We start from the raw sequence: 18,872 nt of genomic DNA on the forward strand, positions 1-18,872 counted from the left end.
AGGAAGAGTATGGGAAGACACCTGTATAAGATCCAGGAAAAGGTGGTGGCAGGGAGGTCCTCGGGCCGATTGAGATGGGAGGAAAGTGTAGTCACAAGGCTGAGACTTGGACACACAAGGCTAAATAGTACATTGAAAGGGGTGGGGAAACGTTCGAATGGGAGGTGTGATAATTGTCAGGAGGAGATGGAGAGAGTGGAACATGTTCTATTTCAATGACAGAAATATATGAGAGAAAGGGAGTGATTTTTATTAGATTTGAGGAGTAATGGGGTTGAAGAGCCAGGATTAAGTGAACTCTTGGGGAAATCTTTGGGAGATGTAGTGTTTAATAATGTATTTTGTTTCCTTCGGGAGACGAGATTATTGGGTAGGATTTAGACCGTCACTGTCTCTGGTCAACACTCTAGTCAGGTTGGTGGCAGTAATGCACCTTAAAGTTGGTTGCCAACTGCCATATAAACTCCACAGAAGAAGAAGAGGAACGTATTAGGCTGATGCACAGCCCATACAGAAGCTAGCGGCATGCACCCATAACATTTGTTTGCAGACCACAGTGGCAGCATGCACCCATAACATTTGTTTGCAGACCACAGTAATATCGAATAAGAAGATTAGGCACGGACCGCAAGCAGTTGTATTGAAAAGGTCGCATGTTGAGCTCAGAGAGGCACGTCAACTTCACTGAAAAGGGTAGCCAATCACCATACTTCTGAAATGCCGAATGGTAAGTAGGATTTCAGCACCACACTAGTGAGTTTAACTATATCTGTATTTGAGTTTAAATATCATTAATCAGGTAAAGCGAAGGATCGTTTTCTGAAGCCACTTGTAGCAGACTACGAGGAACTGCTGGGTCGTTTCCAACAGACGGAATCCGTGCGGTTTGAGGAATTTACTGCTATTTGGAGAAACATGGGCTTCTCAAGTGTATTTTAGTAAGTCCATTTCCTCTTCATCAGTCGTCTCTTTGAGATTACCTGCCGGCCTACCTAGTGTCGACAATTTGTTTGCAAATATGCATTTGCCATAATGCACTTTAAAAAATTGTTTTATTTTTTTACATGCTAATTATTATTAGACCACTCTGCCAACCTGTGCCCGGTTTTCCGATAACGATGGAATTTAGGCTTACTGGTGTTTTAACAATGCGTCTTTCCTACGGCTGAATATTTAACGAGTTTCCCAAAACGCCACACAGAGAACAACGCTAAGTGCGTCGTCGGAGTGTTTGTCGATACTGATCGGATGGAAATAAGGGCAGCACTGCTCTCGGGATAGCTTTCTCAGTTTAAAATCAGAATTATTTCACAATACTGACGACGGATGAGCGCCTAGTGAGAGTTTACAATCTACGGCTGCAAGTATTGAAGTGGCTTAATGTATTGCAATACCCAATAAAAATGCACTAAATCAGCGATTTGGCACGTCATTCCGCAACATTTTAGTCTACGCATCATGAAATGTATTAGACAAATTAGGCAGTAGCCTACAAAGAACAAAATATATTCAATTTATTGAACATGAAATAGGCGTATTTGCTACTCTACATTTCAATGCAGTCATCTTGGTTTTAATGAATAGTTTATTTTATATCCCGCCTGTATTAATTGCAAAGACATTAGCAACTTTTGTTGTAGTACACTTTGTTCAGCAGTTGCAGAAAGACGGATAAACCATGTGATTCTAGGTTTAGCAGAGATCTTCTGTGTATAAAGTGACGCGGGAGGGCAAAAAAAGCATACTGAAAGCATGTAGCTTTTCTTCGAGTGGTCAGAGGCAGACGTTAGGGGTGCTTGTTAGATTACGAGCGTTTTCAAGTGCTACTTTAACGATGGTTTTGAGAAACAGCTCGAGGTTAAACGATGCTCCTACGAAGGTTCTAAAGATGAATTTCTCCTTAAAATGCTTTTTGGAAACTGGGCCATGGTCACGATCCAGAGTTTGACAAACCCCATTTACTGGAACATTTGCAAAGTTTGCAAAGTTTGGTAATGGCTCAAATCGTAGTTCTTTAACCAACATTGGCACTGTTTGTCAAGAAAATGTGTTTTTGTGGATATTGGTAGAAGTACTCCTTGTGCCAGGCAGGTAACATCACTGGGGAAGCAACCTATGTGATAAATGTGTTTGCTCAATAAATCCTGTTAATTCATCATTTTTAAAAATGTGTATATATATTTTTTTTATTATTACTAACACAACAAATACAAAAAAAACCTGAAATATACAAACAAGTACATAAACCTAACATACAGGGTTATTACATATCAATATTCATTTTCAATTTGTTAAATACTTTTATGGTGATTATTTGTTTTTACATTTACTGATAATTTCAAAAATAATATTTCAATTATTTCAATCTTAAATCATGTGAAGAGGGGTTTGTTCTCTGTACACTTCATTTTATGGACAGAATCGTCCATGAAAGATAAACAAATTAACAATGAAAGTTAAATCAGGGTCCATATCACTTGGATGAAAATAAAACATAATATCAGAGTCTTTCAAATTAACATTAATCTTCTGACATAGGAACAGTTCCAAAATAAATAGTCGAGTCTCTGGGTCACAACCACAAAATACATATTTGCTATAAATGGCTATTTTAAATCTTTGTATAATAAAGGTCTTTACAGGGTAGATTCTATGAATGAGTTTGTATGATACTACTTTCACCTTATTAGATATATAATATTTACCAGATAACGAAACTTTTTTCCAGTTCACTTGTCCTAAGGCTGCATTCCAGTACATTTTAGCAGAGGGAATTGTAACCTATTGACATAGTTTCCTTATGTACATGTTAATACATTTATAGTTTAAAATGTAAATTCCTTCTAATTGTATTGAGGCTACAAAATCCTCAACACTTGCACTTGGAGTATTGTTAGCTACTTTTGGGATAGCTCTAACAACCATTGCATCATTAACAATAATTGTTAAACCCAAATAATGTTGTCAAACCAGTTCTGGAAAAACAGACATGTTTTTGTATTTTATGTGTCTATTATTCCATATTGTATACCTAATGTGGGGAAAAATTGATTGTACATGAGGTTCCAAGTTAGAAGTACTTGTTTATAAAAGTTTACAAGCTTAATAGGGATTTTACCCATATCAAAGTTGCATTTGATTTTCAGAATTCTATACCACCAATCTGTTGTAATATTAAATTAGGGATGCTATTCCAAATGCAATCCTTATTTCTTATAGTTTTGTATCCATTTTAATCTTAAATATTATATTAGAGGTTTTAATATCCAGAGCATTCAACCCTCCCTCACCTTGGGTGCTACATATTACCGCTTTTCTCAAATAATGAGCTTTATTCCTCCGTATAATAAACCTCAGTATGAAGTTAACTAATTTAGAATCAACCATTTGAGTTACTGACAGAGGAACATCCAAGGCGAGGTATAAACATATCTGGACAGACCTTCAGATTGTGACAAAAGTACACGTCCAGATAAAGAAAGATCTCTCAATAAGTCATCTTTTCAAAGCAAATAATTCACATTTCCTAATATTCCGAGATAAACCTGATACATGTGAGAAGGCATTAATACGCTCTATAGCTTTCTTGACTTCATTATGATCTTTCCCCCCAAAAATGGTGTTGTCAGCCAATTGTGAACATTTTCTCTTTGTCTTGTATCTGAGTACCCCTATAACTATTCTTATTTCTATGAAGTGCCATAACTTGTGTGATCAATAAAAATAAGAAAGGAGATATTGGGCATCCTTGTAAAAGTGTACAACTAAAATAACTATCTTCCATAATGTGTTCATTGTAGTCTATCTAGTTGGATATTATTACATATGTGTCTGCCCTTCATAAAACCAGACTGGGTATCATCAATGATTTGGTCCATCATTGTTCATTGATGTGATTGGCCTCCAATTTTCTAACATCATAGAATCTTTGTTTGGATATTACAGAAATTAGGCCTTGTGTCATAGCAGCAGGACCCCTAAATCAATTGCATCCTTAAAAACATTAAATATAAATTGAATAATATCCTCCTGAATAAAATTCACTGATAATGCCATCATTCCCTGGAGATTTGTTCTCTTTTTAACTTGATGATAAAAACATTTTATTTTCATTGATAGAAATAGTTTCGTCAAGACTTTTGGAAGTCTTCATCTATGATGTTTGTGTAGTCTTTGAGAGTCTAAAAAAGCAGATATGTCACTAGTAGGGCAGGCATTACTGGTATAAAGGTTCCCATAGAATTCTGAAACATATTTTGAAATATCTTTGGGGTTTATTTCCTTTTCCATGTATATTGAGCTTATGAATAGATGTAAATTCAGATTTTTTTCTTTCTAAATTTTAAAATTGTTTTTTTTCACCTTCCTCCAACCATCTCGCTCTTAATCTTACAAATTCCCCTTTTGCTCTCTCTTCATACATTCGGTCCATTTCTTGACCTTGATGAAGAAGGAAAGGGAAATGTATTATCTTTACAACTGTAAAGAGAATAACTGACACTTTCCTTCTTCATCAAGGTCCCCCATAGAGATTAGTGTTTCCTTAAGTTTCTTCCCTCAATCTTTTAAGTTCAGCAATTTCTTCATCTCTCTTCATGGCTGTTTGTCTTATTTCATACTTCATTAATTCCCAATATTTCCCATAAGACTTAAATAGTTGGACCAATTGTCTTGTATAATATCTTTGGCATCCATCTTGAAATGATCATCTTCCAACAGTCTACTATTGAGTTTCCAATGACTCGGATTCGGAGTATCTTCAGATCCATTAATATTTAAAGATAAGAATATAACTTTATGATCAGTAAGAACTGATGGTTCAATGGATACCTTGACTACAGAAGTATCTAATGAATTAGAAATCAACCAGAAGTCAATTCTTGACTGTCTGGACATGTCCTTGTTACTCCAAGTGAATTTGTTTTATCAGGATATTTAGATCTCCAAATATCGACTAATCCAAGACATACACTTGTTAATCCCGAGATTAATAATCTGTGTGTCATCACATTAGATACAGAATTCAAATCTCCACCTAAGATAATTTTGATATCCTGAAATACACCTATTCATCTCTTCAAATTCTTGAAATTAACATCCTGTTTTGTTTGTTGTTGGATGCAGAAATATTCCCTAATAAAAACATTTCACTGTTGGTTGATTTTAACAGTAACTTTTAATGTCCAGAGTGGTGAGTCTTACTACTGATGACCTTCCCTTTAAATGCACCTCTTAAAACTGCTACACCTGCAGAGTGGTTGTTGCCATATGATAACCAGAAATCATTACCCCATTGAATTTTTTTTTTCTCCAAAAATATAGATCGGAAGAACGAGCATGAGTCTCTTCTAAAAAGTAAGTCTGCATTAAACCGTTTTCAATACAGGAAAATCGCCTTACCCTTGAGTAAATTACAAATACCCCTGACATTAATTGACCAAAGAGATAAAGACAAACTTCAACTAATAACATTGTTATGCTAATATAAGCTTTTCCTAAGGATATGTAACTCAGAAGGATTTCCATCTCATAGTTTACCTCTCCAACAAAAAAAAAAAAAATATTGGTCATAAAGTTACCAAATTGTTCTTACTCCCACGAGGGGGAGACATTGTGTAGACTTTACAATAAGCAGTTATTCACCTATAGTTAGTGTTTAGTTTACCAGTTCTCAGGTCAGCCTTTTCTCATTCAAGTGTTTGTGTACATTTTTTTATAATAAAAGGCTGCTTTTCACCTGGCAATCAGTTTTTTGAGTTGCAGCCACCATCGGCCACAGTTTCTCTCTTGTCACTTTTTGTCTACTGAGGTCAGATCCTCCGTGAACCTCCATTTTTGCTTGATGAGGAATTCACAATTCTTTGCTCGCCTCCAAAGATCCTGTGTAGATCTGTTGGTGTACCGGATGATGGTTGTCCTCTCTCTTGTCTTGATCCTTGAGTCTTCCCAAACGATGGACTATGTCTACATTTTCCTGAAGTTTGGCTTTTGATTTGGGAATGACAGCTCCACAGATGTCAACAGCTCTGCATTTGATGTCCTCACCTGACATTGCAATTTATTGCCCAGTCCTCATGCCTCCTTGCAGCATGCCTAAGGCACGTTCACTCAGATGAGCAGGGACCATTTTTTATGTCTTCCCCAGAGTCAGTAGAAAGGCCTCTCTTTAGTGTCCTAAGTTTTCATAACTGTGATCACAATTGCCTACAGTCTGTAAACTGTTGTCTTAACGGCCGTTCCAAAGGTGCATGTTTATTGCACAATCATGGGAAACCATGTTTAAACCCTTTACAACGATCCAAAGATCTGTGACTTTTTTTGGATTTTTACAAATTATCTTTGGAAGACAGGGTCCTGAGAAAGGGATGTTTCTTTTTTTGTTGAGTTTAGTTAACAAAAATAATGTATGACATTTTATAAAATATTTTCACCCCACTCAGTGTTGTAATCAGAATTTACCAAAAAGCATGTGGACCTTGGCTTAGACAGTGTAGTAGTGTGGGCTCAATAGCATCTCATTATTGTGAAAGAAATTGAGAATCAGCTGTACATGTGATGGAATAATGCACTGTGCATACAGAGGGTTGCAATTCCATTGAATTTTGACCTAGAATTGCCCTGTGTATCCCACAAAAACGGTTCACTGTTATAAGCTAACTTTTTTTTTTGCTGAATTTAAACCTGGGACATTTTGCTTAACTTCCCATGTAAAACTTCTGGAAAATTCCAGAAATTTACCGGAAAGTGTCCTAACCTTTGCAACTGGTGAGTATGCAGGCAATCGAAGAACTGGGACATTTTCAGCATCTGGGAATTGTGTACAGATCCTTGTGACATGGGGCTGTGCATTTTCATGCTGAAACATAAGGTGATGGTGGAAGATGAATAGCATGACAGTTGTCCTCGTCACAGTGTCTCTGTGCATTCAAATTGCCATTGATAAAATGCAATTATGTTCATTGTCCGTAGTTTGTCTTCCCATACCTTAACCCCACCGCCACCATGGGGCACTGTTCACAACCTTGACATCAGAAAACGTTGACATGGAGTAAACTATAAAAATGACGTTACACAGCATATCACTTAACAAAACCAACATTCAAATACCGTTATAGAAGTTAAAGTAAAAACCCAAACCACTCCGTGCATCAATACCTATATATATGGTAAACTATCAAGACACCCAGTCACTACAAAGATACAGGCGTCCTTCCTAACTCAGTTGCCGAAGAGGAAAGAAACTCCCAGGGATTTCAGTATGGTCAGAGGAGAAATTGAGGATGAATTAACGTTGTAGTTACTCCACAATACTTACCTGAATGAAAGAGTAAAAATCCTGTACAGAATAAAACATTGTTTTTGCAATAAGGCACAAAAATAGCAAAAAATGTGTCAAAGAAATTAACATTGTCTTGAATACAAAGTGTTATGTTTGCGGCCAAGAGTACCACTCTTCATATTTTCAAACATGGTGGTGGCTTCAGTGTTTTCTTATGATAAAAAGGAACAGAATAGAGCTAAACACAGGCAAAATCCTAGAGGAAAACCTGTTGCAGTCCTCTTTCCAAAGACAAAATGTCACCTTTAAGCAGGACAATAACCTAAAACACAAGGCTAAAAATATGAGTTGCTTACCAAGATGACATTGAATGTTCCTGAGTGGCCTAGTTACGTTTTAATTTTAAATCGACTTAAGTCTATGGCAAGACAAATGGCTGTCTGGCACTGATAAACAACCAACTTGGTTGACAGAGCTTGAATAATTTTAAGGAATGTGCATGTATTGGACAGGTGGGCAAAACTCTTTGAGACATGTGTTGAAAAACTCCGTAGTAATCGCTGCCAAAGGTGACTCTAGCATTTATTTACTCAAGGGTGTTAATACTGTTAAATTTTCAATAACCTTTTTTAAATTTTGTCACTATGGGGTTTTGTTTGAAGATTGGGTTGGGGTTTTGCTTGTAGATGGGTGAGGGAAAAGTATCTTGAATCCATTTTGATTTCAGGCTGTAACACAATGTTAAGGGATATTTATACTTTCTGAAGGTGCTGTAAGCTTATAGATTTCAATCATATTGTAATCCATTTCTGGTTCATTTGATTTCTAATTTGCTAATTGTAGGCTAGTGTCTAATTTTAGCATTCAGGGTGTGTAACGTGTTCAATGATGTGCCAGATCTGTGGTTTAGTCTGTTATAGTGTAGGCTTGGGCCTAAGCTGATCTGTCAGTGTGGAACAATTATATGGTATGTGGCTGTTTTGGTAGGATTTGGATAGCGCTGCTCTCGGATCAGCTTTCTGTCTTTTTCTTTTGATCCTATCATTCCCGACACATATACCCCAACTACGCACTTAGTGAAAGTTATCCCTATGTAGTGTTTTTGGAAACTCATGTGAATTCTTCGGTCGTTGTAGGAACAATGCATTGTTAATACACTCGAACCTAATCACTATTGGGATGTTGCCCCACATGCTTGACTAGAAGTTCAGTTCTTTCTAGTCAACTGCCATATGCCAACATGTTTTTTATTTTTATCGATTTGCTCAATGGAATCATAAGTATTAGTGACACATTCCATCCCTGGAATGAGCTATGTTTTGAAGACATTTCACTTTCACTGCAATGTAAACATATATATTGGTATGTGGCTGTTTTGACTAACGGGAAGTACTGAACCTCTAGTCTGGTAACTGTACACATACTGTGTAAGGAGTTACCATCTGTGGATACCATAGTATTTGTGTTAAGTCCTACTGAAATGACTGTACCTGTTTAGCAGCATGTCACACATTGGAAGGTATATCTGTAATAATTGGTAGAAAGTTCTGATTTTAAAAAAGGCATTTCCCGAGTGCCCAAGAGAGCATTAAATCAAGTTGTTCCAATAATCTAAAATCCATTCCATGTTGTGTTCTTGCTTATTGCATACACACCGGTCTCACACCTGTTTTGTCCTAGCTAATCATTACCAGTGCTACTGTTGTAACTCTTGTAACTCTGATCTCCATTTCATTTTAGCGGTTCACTTGCTGGTAATGAGATGAGGGAATTCTGCCACCTAACTCTGACCATGGCCTTCAACTACTTCTTACCCCCATATAGCTTCCAGATCAGAGTGGGGGGTCTGTACCTTCTCTATGGCCTATACCACACACAGCTCGCTTCACCTAAAGAGAAGGTGCTGAAAGACTTACTTTAACTCTCATTATTCAATTCCATTTATTCCAATTGTGTTTTCTATTTTTTTTTTTTTTTTAAACGATTGACTTGATATACTTTTCCACTTCCTAAACTAATATGCTGTACTGAACAATGTCTGTGGAGAATCTCAATTGTATACTCCTCGCCGCCTCCTGAGTAGGTCACAGGGATTTACCTTTTGGCTTTCTCCTTCAATGGGTTTTGAGGAGGATGTGAGGAGTATGCAATTGAGATTATCCCATAGTGTGCAACAACTTGCAGACAGCCCGAGTCTCGGAATGTCTGCGTTTCCCATACAATGACTGTAAATCTTCCAGATCCAAGTGGTCACTGTCAATCCATTTGAAACGTCACAGTTGTGTAACTCATCAGAAAATTCTATCTGATACATATGGGTGAAATTTGTTTCTCACTAGCGCAGGAGAAAATATATGCATGTTCCTGACAGTAAATAACCCCCGACGATAGCTCATGAAGTATATCCGTATGAATTTGCTGTTATCATTATTGTGTTTGGGTTATGTCCCCAAAATAACTCAAGTATCCCACTTGGGCGATCTGTTCTTGATTCTTGTGGTTGGATGATAAGTTGAATGGTATGTATCTAACTTGTTGGGTGCTTTGTTAGATATATTAGGGGGATGAAGTCATGCACAATATGTCAAGTTGAGTAAGTGTGGTTTTTTTTCTCCCTCCCAGATCAGGATTGCCCTAAAGGATTGGGAGCAAATTCAGAAGTTTTACCAGGATTCGGTGAATTCGCAGCACTATGATGCAGTTTACATTATCAGGAAGCTAATAACTGAGAATGCTGTCCTTTACACCGCCATGCCTCAGATGGTAAGGCACTCTCAAATGACATATTGTAATTTTTAAAGTATCCCTTAAGGTATTTTGTAATGTTACATACTTGGCAAAAGAGAATCTAGAAATCTATTTAGAGATTTCTAGAAATCTGTCAGTCATCTGATGTTTATTTACATCATTGGTCAAAACGAGATGTGAACAAAAACACAACTAGTTGAAACAAGCACCTATGATTCACCTCACAGCAGCAGTCTGGTCAATGTTGCGATCTGACAGACCTGAGTAACAGCCTTGCACCTCTGAGCCGGTGTCCTTTTTTTGTTGTGATGTCAGCCCATCTATCATCATAGGAAAAGAGTAATTAGTGTCGGTTTTTGGCCAACTGATGACATTGCAAGCTTTAAAATGTTTGTTTTTCATTCAAATGTCATGTGGGTCAGTGTTTCTGCACAATCTTGTACAGATATTTAAATAATTTCAACAAATATATTCATTATAGCAGGGCTTTCTGAACAGTGACCTGATCAGCTTGAGTGAATTTAATTCAAATTGATTTAGTTGAATTCTTGTTGGGGGGGAATTTACCGGACACTAAAATTAATTGACCTGAAATTAGAATTTCCTTGATGTAATTTACAGTGAGAGGGAATTTAATTAAAGTTGTTGAATTGACCCTGACCCCAATTTGAATCAGTCTGATTAGTATTACTCTAATTCAAATCCCTTTTTGATGATTCAAGTATTTACAAAATAATGTTTAGTTAAGCATGGAGCATCAGCTGCGGGAGCAACACTCAACATTCGAGTGCCAAAGAGGCCCAGAACATGTCTGCTGCAGAGACAAGACAAATCCATGACAACCAGTTTTGATGAGTCAGTGTTGACATTTCGTTGATTCACCATTAACTAAGTTTATTAGATGGAAAACAAGCTATTGGGGTGAGAAATTCTGACGTTTTGTCGCAGGTGCAGCCGATTCACGCAAGCGAACGTTTGAGATCATGGCTAGATGGCGGAACAATTTTCTTTTAAACATTAAGCCTAGTTGTATTTTTCAGCTCATCTCCACATTTTGGCAGGCTATTTCCTATGTGTTAGTCAATAGTTGGATACGTGCAACTTCTCTTTGTCATTACTTGATGCCCTAAAAGAATAAATAAAGCCTTGCCCACCAGAATGTCATAAATCGATCGATTGAATGAATGCATCTGGTGGAAAAAGTCATACTTGTGAAGTAAAGAAACCTTTAATAGAAAATGACTCTAGTAAAAGTCTAAAATATTTGGTTTCAAAGATACTTGACTATCAAAAGTAAAAGCATCAATCATTTAAAATTCCTTATTTAGCTAACTAGATGGTGCCATTTTCTTTTTCCTTCAAATGTTACGGATTGCCAGAGGCACACCAATGTTCCTACATAATTTACAAACGAAGCATGTGTTTAGTGAGTCCGCCAGATCAGAGGCCGTAGTGATGTTCTGTTGAGAAGTGCATAAATTGGACCACTTACCTGTCCTACTAAGCATTCAAAATGTAATGAGTATTTTTGGTTGTCAAGGAAAATGTATGGAGTAAAAAGTACATTTTTCTTCTTTACGAATGTAGTGAAGTAAAAGTAGTCAAATATATAAAGTACAGATACCCCAAATATGAGATGAGTGTTGTTAACAAAAGGCTAAGCTTGAGAGCTAGCATATTGATTTCATTTCATTTGCGATTTTCATGAATAGTTAACGTTGCGTTATGGTAATGGACTTGAGGCTGTAGTCATGATCCCGGATCCGGGTTGGCTCGACGCAAAAGTAGTATTTTAAATGTAAGTCCTTTACGCCACTGGAATGCTTTCATTTCTGCTTCTGTCACAGAGTGAGAACGCTTAAGGAAGCGGGGTGAGAATGCAGTAACTCAAAGAGATGAAAGATTTCTCATGCAAAATGTCTGAATGACATAATTTTGACCGGTTTTAAGAAAATGAAATTCTGTGAAAAAGATCCAACGATTTCAGTTTGTCTTGACTGCAATTTGTGGTTGAAATACTGGTAGCTTTTATATTGCTGAATAACATATACACTCTCCCTAAATGCCAATTTATGCATATGTACCCAATGCGGAGGGCACCGTATAGCTCCACGTTGACAGGATTGGTTGATGTTAAGTGGGGGCGGGAGGTCCTGTATAAACACACTCACGTCCTTCACAACAGCTCTGCTCCGTGTAGCGCAAAAAGTAGGAGTGCGCTGACTTCTGCGGAGGCCATATCACTGTAAATTCTGCACTTCCAATGCAGATGTTGGATTGACCATGCAGCTCCTTTAACCACTCATTCTCTCTCAAGATGCTGAAAGAAATCATATTTCTCCACACCTGTTCCCAAAACAATGTTATTTGGGGTATCATTTTACTATAAGAAACCATTAATTCTGCAGACGTTTCATATTGTATTAGGCTACATGTGAAAGGTTCTAGGCCCACAGTCAGTGTCCAGATTTGAGCGTATTCCATTTAATTGACCCTATTCCTCGGTTCACTGTGTCCACCTGTAGTTGACCTTCCGTGTGAAGAAGAAGCCCCAGCATCACAAGGTGTGCGAGGAGTTCCGTGACCGACCAGAAAGGGTCAAGGACCTCATCTCTACAGATATGCTGCAAGTATGGCTTTTCCTCTATTAAAAACTTTGCTACAGTAAAAACGGTTCCATGTCACACTGGGGAATCTGCACATTTCCCACTCAATGTGTGAATAGGCTTTTAGAACGTCAGTAGGCTATAATGCAGGCATGGGGGTGTGCGTCTAAAGCCTGTCTCATACCATCCAGTCAAAATGTGGTCGGGCTGTTTTTTGCATATAGATTGAACAAAACATATAAAGATGCAACATTTTTTTGTTTACCAAATTAGTTCATATAAGGAAATCAGTCAATTTTAAATAAATAAATTAGGCTCTAATCGATGGATTTTAAGATTCCTTAAAAAAAATGGGGTGAGGATCAGAAAACAACTCTGGTGTGTCCACCAATTTCCTCCTTCCTGTGGAATGTTGTCCCACTCCTCTACAATGGCTGTGTGAAGTTGCCGGATATTGGCGGGAACTGGAACAAGCTGTCCTGTTAGAAAAGGTTTGAGACCAAATCTACTGTACTTGGAGAAAACATGGGGGATGTAAATGCTGCTTTAAAAGTTGATCAAGTGTAATCCCATTTAGGAGAAAAAGGCATTCAAACATTTTGCTGCGACTTTCACACTGCTTTACATTAAAGTATTATTTTTCCAACAATTAAACAAATGACCTAAATGGATTCTCTGAACATTCTCACTAAGTTCCCTCATTAGGCAAACCATTAACAGTATTAGATTAGTTATTCTATATAAAACATTTCACATTGAACAGCTACAGTGCTGCTCTTTGTTTTTGCCCATTTAGTATCTTCCACAGCCTCTTAAGCTTTAGCTCGACCATCTCTTACAGAATTCACATAGGAACATGTGACTGTGGTCAAGAGTTCAACATTAAAATACTTTATCAACATCAAGTGCCAAAGGTTGCCTACAATTCAACACACAAAGGCTTGGGTAGAATAAACTACCTATACCTACAGTACATTTGGAAAGTACAGACCCCCCCCTAGACTTTGCACATTGTTACGTTACAACCTTAATCTAAAATTGATTTTAAAAAATGTATTGAATCCATCTACACACAAACCCCCTTGACCAAGGCCCTACTCCCCCGATTGCTCAGTTTTCCCAGGCGGCCAGCTCTAGGAAGTGTCTTGGTTGTTCCAAACTTCTTCCATTTAAGAGTGATGGCCACTGTGTTCTTGGTGACCTTCAATTCTGCAGATATTTTTTGGTACCCTACCCCAGATCTGTGCCTTGACACAATCCTGTCTTGGAGCACTATTGACAATTCCTTCAACCTCATGGCTTGTTTTTTTCTCTGACATGCACTGTCAACTGTGGGACCTTATATAGACAGGTGTGTGCCTTTCCAAATAATGTCCACTCAATTGAATTTACCACAGGTGGACTCCAAGTATTAGAAACATCTCAAGGATGATCAATGGAAACAGGATGCACCTGAGCTCAATTTCGAGTATCATAGCAAAGGGTCTAAATACCTATGTTAAAGTATTTTTAAAATACATTTTCAAACATGAACCTGTTTTTGCTTCATTGTGTGATTTAAAAAAAATATATATATATTTAACCTTGTAACTAGGCAAGTCAGTTCAGAACAAATTCTTATTTACGATGACGGTGTACCATAGATTGAGGGAAAACATTTGATTTAATCCTTTTAGAATAAGGCTGTAATGTAACAATGCGGGAAAAGGCAAGGTCTGAATACTTTCTCAATGCACTGTATGTTACTGCAAAACTTGTTGCAATGGTTTTACGTAGGTATTTAGTTTTATGTAACAGTTTGTCACACTGAATGACCCTCTGGATTAATTTAGTATATCGGACTGTTCGGTTGTCTGGCAAGTGTGTTTTGTTTGCATTGCACATAGGAGGTGGCTAACATTCAGGGTCACCATGAGCGGCTGAAAGCGTCCGTCTTGGAGAGGTCATCCATTGCGGTGACCCAACAGGACCTGCCAGCCCGCTTGCACAGCTGTGTGCTTGAGTTCCTCCACTGGCAGGACAGGCATGAGGTGAGCCTCTATTCTTATAGCGCAGCGAGAAAGCATATTTCAATGCAGCAGTGTTTAATTGTCACTGTTTTGCACTTTTAAACATTTTTGTTGACAATTCATAAAATGTAAACTTCTACTCTGAAGAAATATTTGAGGCCAGAAATTGGGTGGTTTTAAACTTGTCTTTTTGTTATGTTTAGAACCATGGAGATGCAGACCACTTGGTTTATGCTGAGGAAAAAGCCCAGCAGGTCGAGGTAAGCTTTAGCATAGTTAGCCTTTTTGTTGTTTGTACTGTAATGAAATAACGCTATGACTATTTGGGAACTTGGCATAGACCGTTAAATGCTAGAAAGCCTTCTGCACTGCTTGTTTTGCTACTGTCTAACATTACTAGAATATAGTACATTGACTAACAAACTACAAAACCCTTCGGGAGTGTACAATGGTTTTACGTTAACACTGGTGAGTACCACCGTTGGCCAGATAATGACATTGCAAGTATTGAAGGTCTTCTCCTTTCCTGAATAAGCTCTCTTTTTGTCCAGTCTTCCAATAGGGCACAGCTTCTGGCATCCATCAAGACAAAATCATACGGGTGTCTTGCAGAGGTCTGCTAAACAAGAAGTGATTTTTCACACTTAATTTCAAGTGCCACTGTTAAGTGTCCAATGCATATCTGTCAAACTCCAGTCTTTGAGGGCGGAGTGTCTACGACCTTTTTCTCCTCCCTTGTACTTTATTAATCAATAAAGGTAATTGATTAGTTAAGAACTCTGCTCACCTGGTTGTCTGGGTCTTAATTGGACATTAACTGAAATAAAATAACAAACCAGCAGATATACATCCCTCCAGGATTTGAGTTTGACACTGCTTGTCCAATACATAGTTTATTTCATACACCACTTTATAATGGCTATGCATGCGTTTTATTAATAGAAAATGATGGGCAACATTTTCCTCTTGCTAAAAGGCGCACAATGCACAATGAACTAAAAAATCTGAGCAATTACTTTTTGGGTAGTTTCCACTGACCTGTAGGTGTCTGCACAGATCTTGGCCATGTTGGACATCAAATACTGAACACCTTGAACAACATCAGAAGCAGGCATTTCTATTGTTTATCCCCATAATGCACCACACGTTGATCACTGCTGGAGAACCAACTTAAATATATCTGTTCAAACGTGCCCCTTGCCAACTTTCCCACAACAGAGGTGAAGCAACGAGAAGGTGTATTGGGGAGTAGGCTAATTAGCCTTTGTTCATGAATTTAGTGATTGGCATGGCAACACTTACAAAACTGTGGCTTTTGCTAATGGAGTTAAGGACAAGGAAAATGTTGCCCTACATGTGGTATATTTTTTTGCTTGTCTGCATCATATGCAGCTGGTTTATCAATTCTTAATTCATTGCATTACTGGCTAGTGGATATACTCTGTCCTATTCAATGGAATACTTTTGAACTGATCATTTTTATGTTTATCCACAGGCCTCGAAGTCACGGCGGCATCGCCAGGTGGAGATGGACACATCCATTTCTGGAACAGGCTACATTAATGAGGCTCCCAAATATCACAAAAGTAGGGCGCCATCACTCAAGGCCCGAACCAACAAGAACCTCTGTGGGGAAGGTCAGTCAGTATACCTCTTGTTTGATGAGAACTTTTTGGGGTGAGATGTTTTGGAGGAGTTTCTCCAAAGTCAACAGTGATGTGGATACACTTTTATAGCTAGCCACAAAGCAAGAGGACACCTTCAGGCCTGTCACTGAGGTTCGGTTCTGGCTGCACCACTAACAGGCAGCTAGACAAGTGGTCACACCAGGATGGATTCCGCTTAGTCTATTTTAATTCCACTTGCATGAATTACTCTTAAGGGCATGTTCAGACTCCTAGGCACCTGAACCATGGGGTAAACTTGGCATCTGCCACACCACTTATTTATCTAGGCAAGTCCGTTAAGAACAAATTATTATTTACAATGACCGTCGACGCTGGGCCTATTGAGCGCCGACCTATGGGATTCCCAATCACGGCCCGTTGTGATACAGCTTGGAATCAAACCAGGGTCTGTAGTGAGGACTCTAGCACTGAGATGCAGTGCCTTAGACTGCGGCGCCACTCGGGAGCCTCAAATCATTGCACCATGATTAATTATTTTGTCTCTTGGGTGGCTTGGGTCTAAAATGATTTGAGCCTTGTGGAGGTCCCTGACCATAAAGATCTCACGCATGCCTTTCTGTTTGACTCTAAGTACCTTGCTTGCTGTGGTGATAATCCTTCTCAGCATATATCTGGCAATTCCAAACCAACAAATAATACAAAAAGTTAAGATGCTCTCAATGAAAGATTTCTAAAACCGAGTTTGTGTAGTACAGTGACTGTCTTTGTAGATCAGGTCTGTACATTTACTCCACTGAAGCTTATTGTCCAAGAGGACACCCAGATATTTGTTTTCTTCTACAATGTCTGTTCTGACCACTGATAGATGTTGCAGAGGTAGGTGTTGTACACTCCCTGAAGTCTATGCACATCTCTTTGGTATTGAGGACCAAGTGTGATTTGTCACACCACTCTACAAAGGTCAATTAGGACCAGGCCATGGTGTTCCTCGTCGTCATGCAACAGGCTTATCAAGGCAGTGTCATCAGCGAACTTAACTAGGTGTCGGTCAGGATGGGAACTAGTACAACTATTAGTGTACAGGAGTGTGGACAAAACACATCCCTGAGGAGAGCCTGTGTTGGTGTGTTTGTCTGACATGTGGGGACCTACTTTGACCCGCTGTGGCTCATGAAGTCCAACAGCCACAAAACCAGACCCCTATCAAAGGAGACGTTCCTTAGGAGTCTCTGTGCCAGAATGTAAGGCTGGATTGTGTGTAAGGCTGAAGAAAAGCCAACCGAACCCTGACGTGGGATTTGGCACTTCTAGATGTCTATAGACCATGTTGAGAGTAAGAATTGATCATCAACTCCTCTGCTGGGCAAAGTCTTGAGGAGAAAACATTAGCAATGTTCTAGCCCTCATGTCTCCCAAGGTCAGCATTGTTTTTCCCCCTTGCCTGTGGGACACACTAGCCATGGATTTAATCTGTTGAGTTTCCTGAGGAGTGGGTCCTCTCCACCCTTTATTTATATGCCTCCTTGTCCACCAGTATCTGACTTTTGAGCTCACATTGTACATCTCTTCAAGCCTGTCAATTACCCTCAGTATAAACTGCCTTCCTATTAAGTAGTGATTTAAAAAATATATATTTTTGATACCAAAGGCTTATTGCGGGGACTCAAACAAGTCACCTTTCGGTGAAATTCGCCGTTTTAAAGCCAAACAATGTGACCTACGTGATTAGTGTAGATCCGATGAGAAGTTTTTGGCGGGCTATGGATGACTGCTGGCTGTATGCAAATGAGTGATTTGCATTTGGAGCAATACTGGCAATATCCAAGGCTCAGCCAATCGTTCACATAACAGAATGCAGCACGTGACTGAAGAGAAGAGACAGCCAATGTGCTAGTTACAGCATCAGCGCTCTGCTCTATAAAGAGCAGGAGAGTGGAAAGGCCGTTTGCCAGTTAATTTACAGCAGCGTGTCCCCTGAACGATAATGAAGGGGTAGGTGAGAAGCCTGACCACGGAGAAGGGGATGAAGTATACTTCATGAGCTGTAACCGAAAAACAACTGGCATTTGGAAAATTTGAGCTGAGGGAGAAAGCGTGATGGAACAATTATTGTTAGCATTAAATATCTTGCAAGCTGGATCATTCTTCCTTGGCTAGAAAAATGTTGAGCAAAATCAGCCAACTAAACTGATCAAATTGAGTTTGGTGTGGAAAATGTGCTGGCAAATAAAATCAGACTGCGAATGTTAGCTAGCTAATGTTACAACATCAGATAAGCAAACGTTAATAACCTAAACAATTCACTATGGTATTAACTGGTAATGTTGCTGTTCCTCAAGTTGTAACTCGTTAGTTTGGACACTGGCAATCTGTGTGAAATGTTAATAACAAGCTAGTGAACTAACAGTAATATTTTCCCTCTACCTTATGTGGTTCATTTTCAGAATGAGAGAATTAGGTGATTTCTTTCAAGGAAAAATTATTTCACCTTTATTTAATCAGGTAGGCTAGTTGAGAACAAGTTCTCATTTACAACTGCGACCTGGCCAAAATAAAGCACAGCAGTTCGACACATACAACAACAGTTACACATGGAATAAAC

At 38.5% G+C, this 18,872-nt stretch overlaps 1 protein-coding gene across 2 annotated transcripts in view; it reads left to right on the forward strand.

Annotated features, from left to right (window-relative positions):
- The first annotated feature begins 335 nt into the window (after positions 1–335).
- The window catches only part of LOC123991651 (snRNA-activating protein complex subunit 1-like), a 28,285-nt gene continuing 9,748 nt past the window's right edge, over positions 336–18,872 (forward strand). Inside the window, exons 1-9 of one of the 2 annotated variants that reach the window (XM_046293294.1) lie at positions 336–727; positions 800–938; positions 9,104–9,179; positions 9,902–10,042; positions 12,553–12,657; positions 14,520–14,663; positions 14,846–14,902; positions 15,194–15,256; positions 16,138–16,279. In XM_046293294.1, coding sequence (XP_046149250.1) covers positions 718–727; positions 800–938; positions 9,104–9,179; positions 9,902–10,042; positions 12,553–12,657; positions 14,520–14,663; positions 14,846–14,902; positions 15,194–15,256; positions 16,138–16,279 — 877 coding nt within the window. In that variant the 5' untranslated portion in view covers positions 336–717. Of the gene's footprint in view, positions 728–799; positions 939–9,019; positions 9,180–9,901; positions 10,043–12,552; positions 12,658–14,519; positions 14,664–14,845; positions 14,903–15,193; positions 15,257–16,137; positions 16,280–18,872 lie in introns of both variants that reach the window. The other variant, XM_046293293.1, reaches the window with a different exon arrangement.

Source organism: Oncorhynchus gorbuscha, linkage group LG12, assembly GCF_021184085.1.
Source record: "Oncorhynchus gorbuscha isolate QuinsamMale2020 ecotype Even-year linkage group LG12, OgorEven_v1.0, whole genome shotgun sequence".
NCBI lineage: Eukaryota > Metazoa > Chordata > Actinopteri > Salmoniformes > Salmonidae > Oncorhynchus > Oncorhynchus gorbuscha.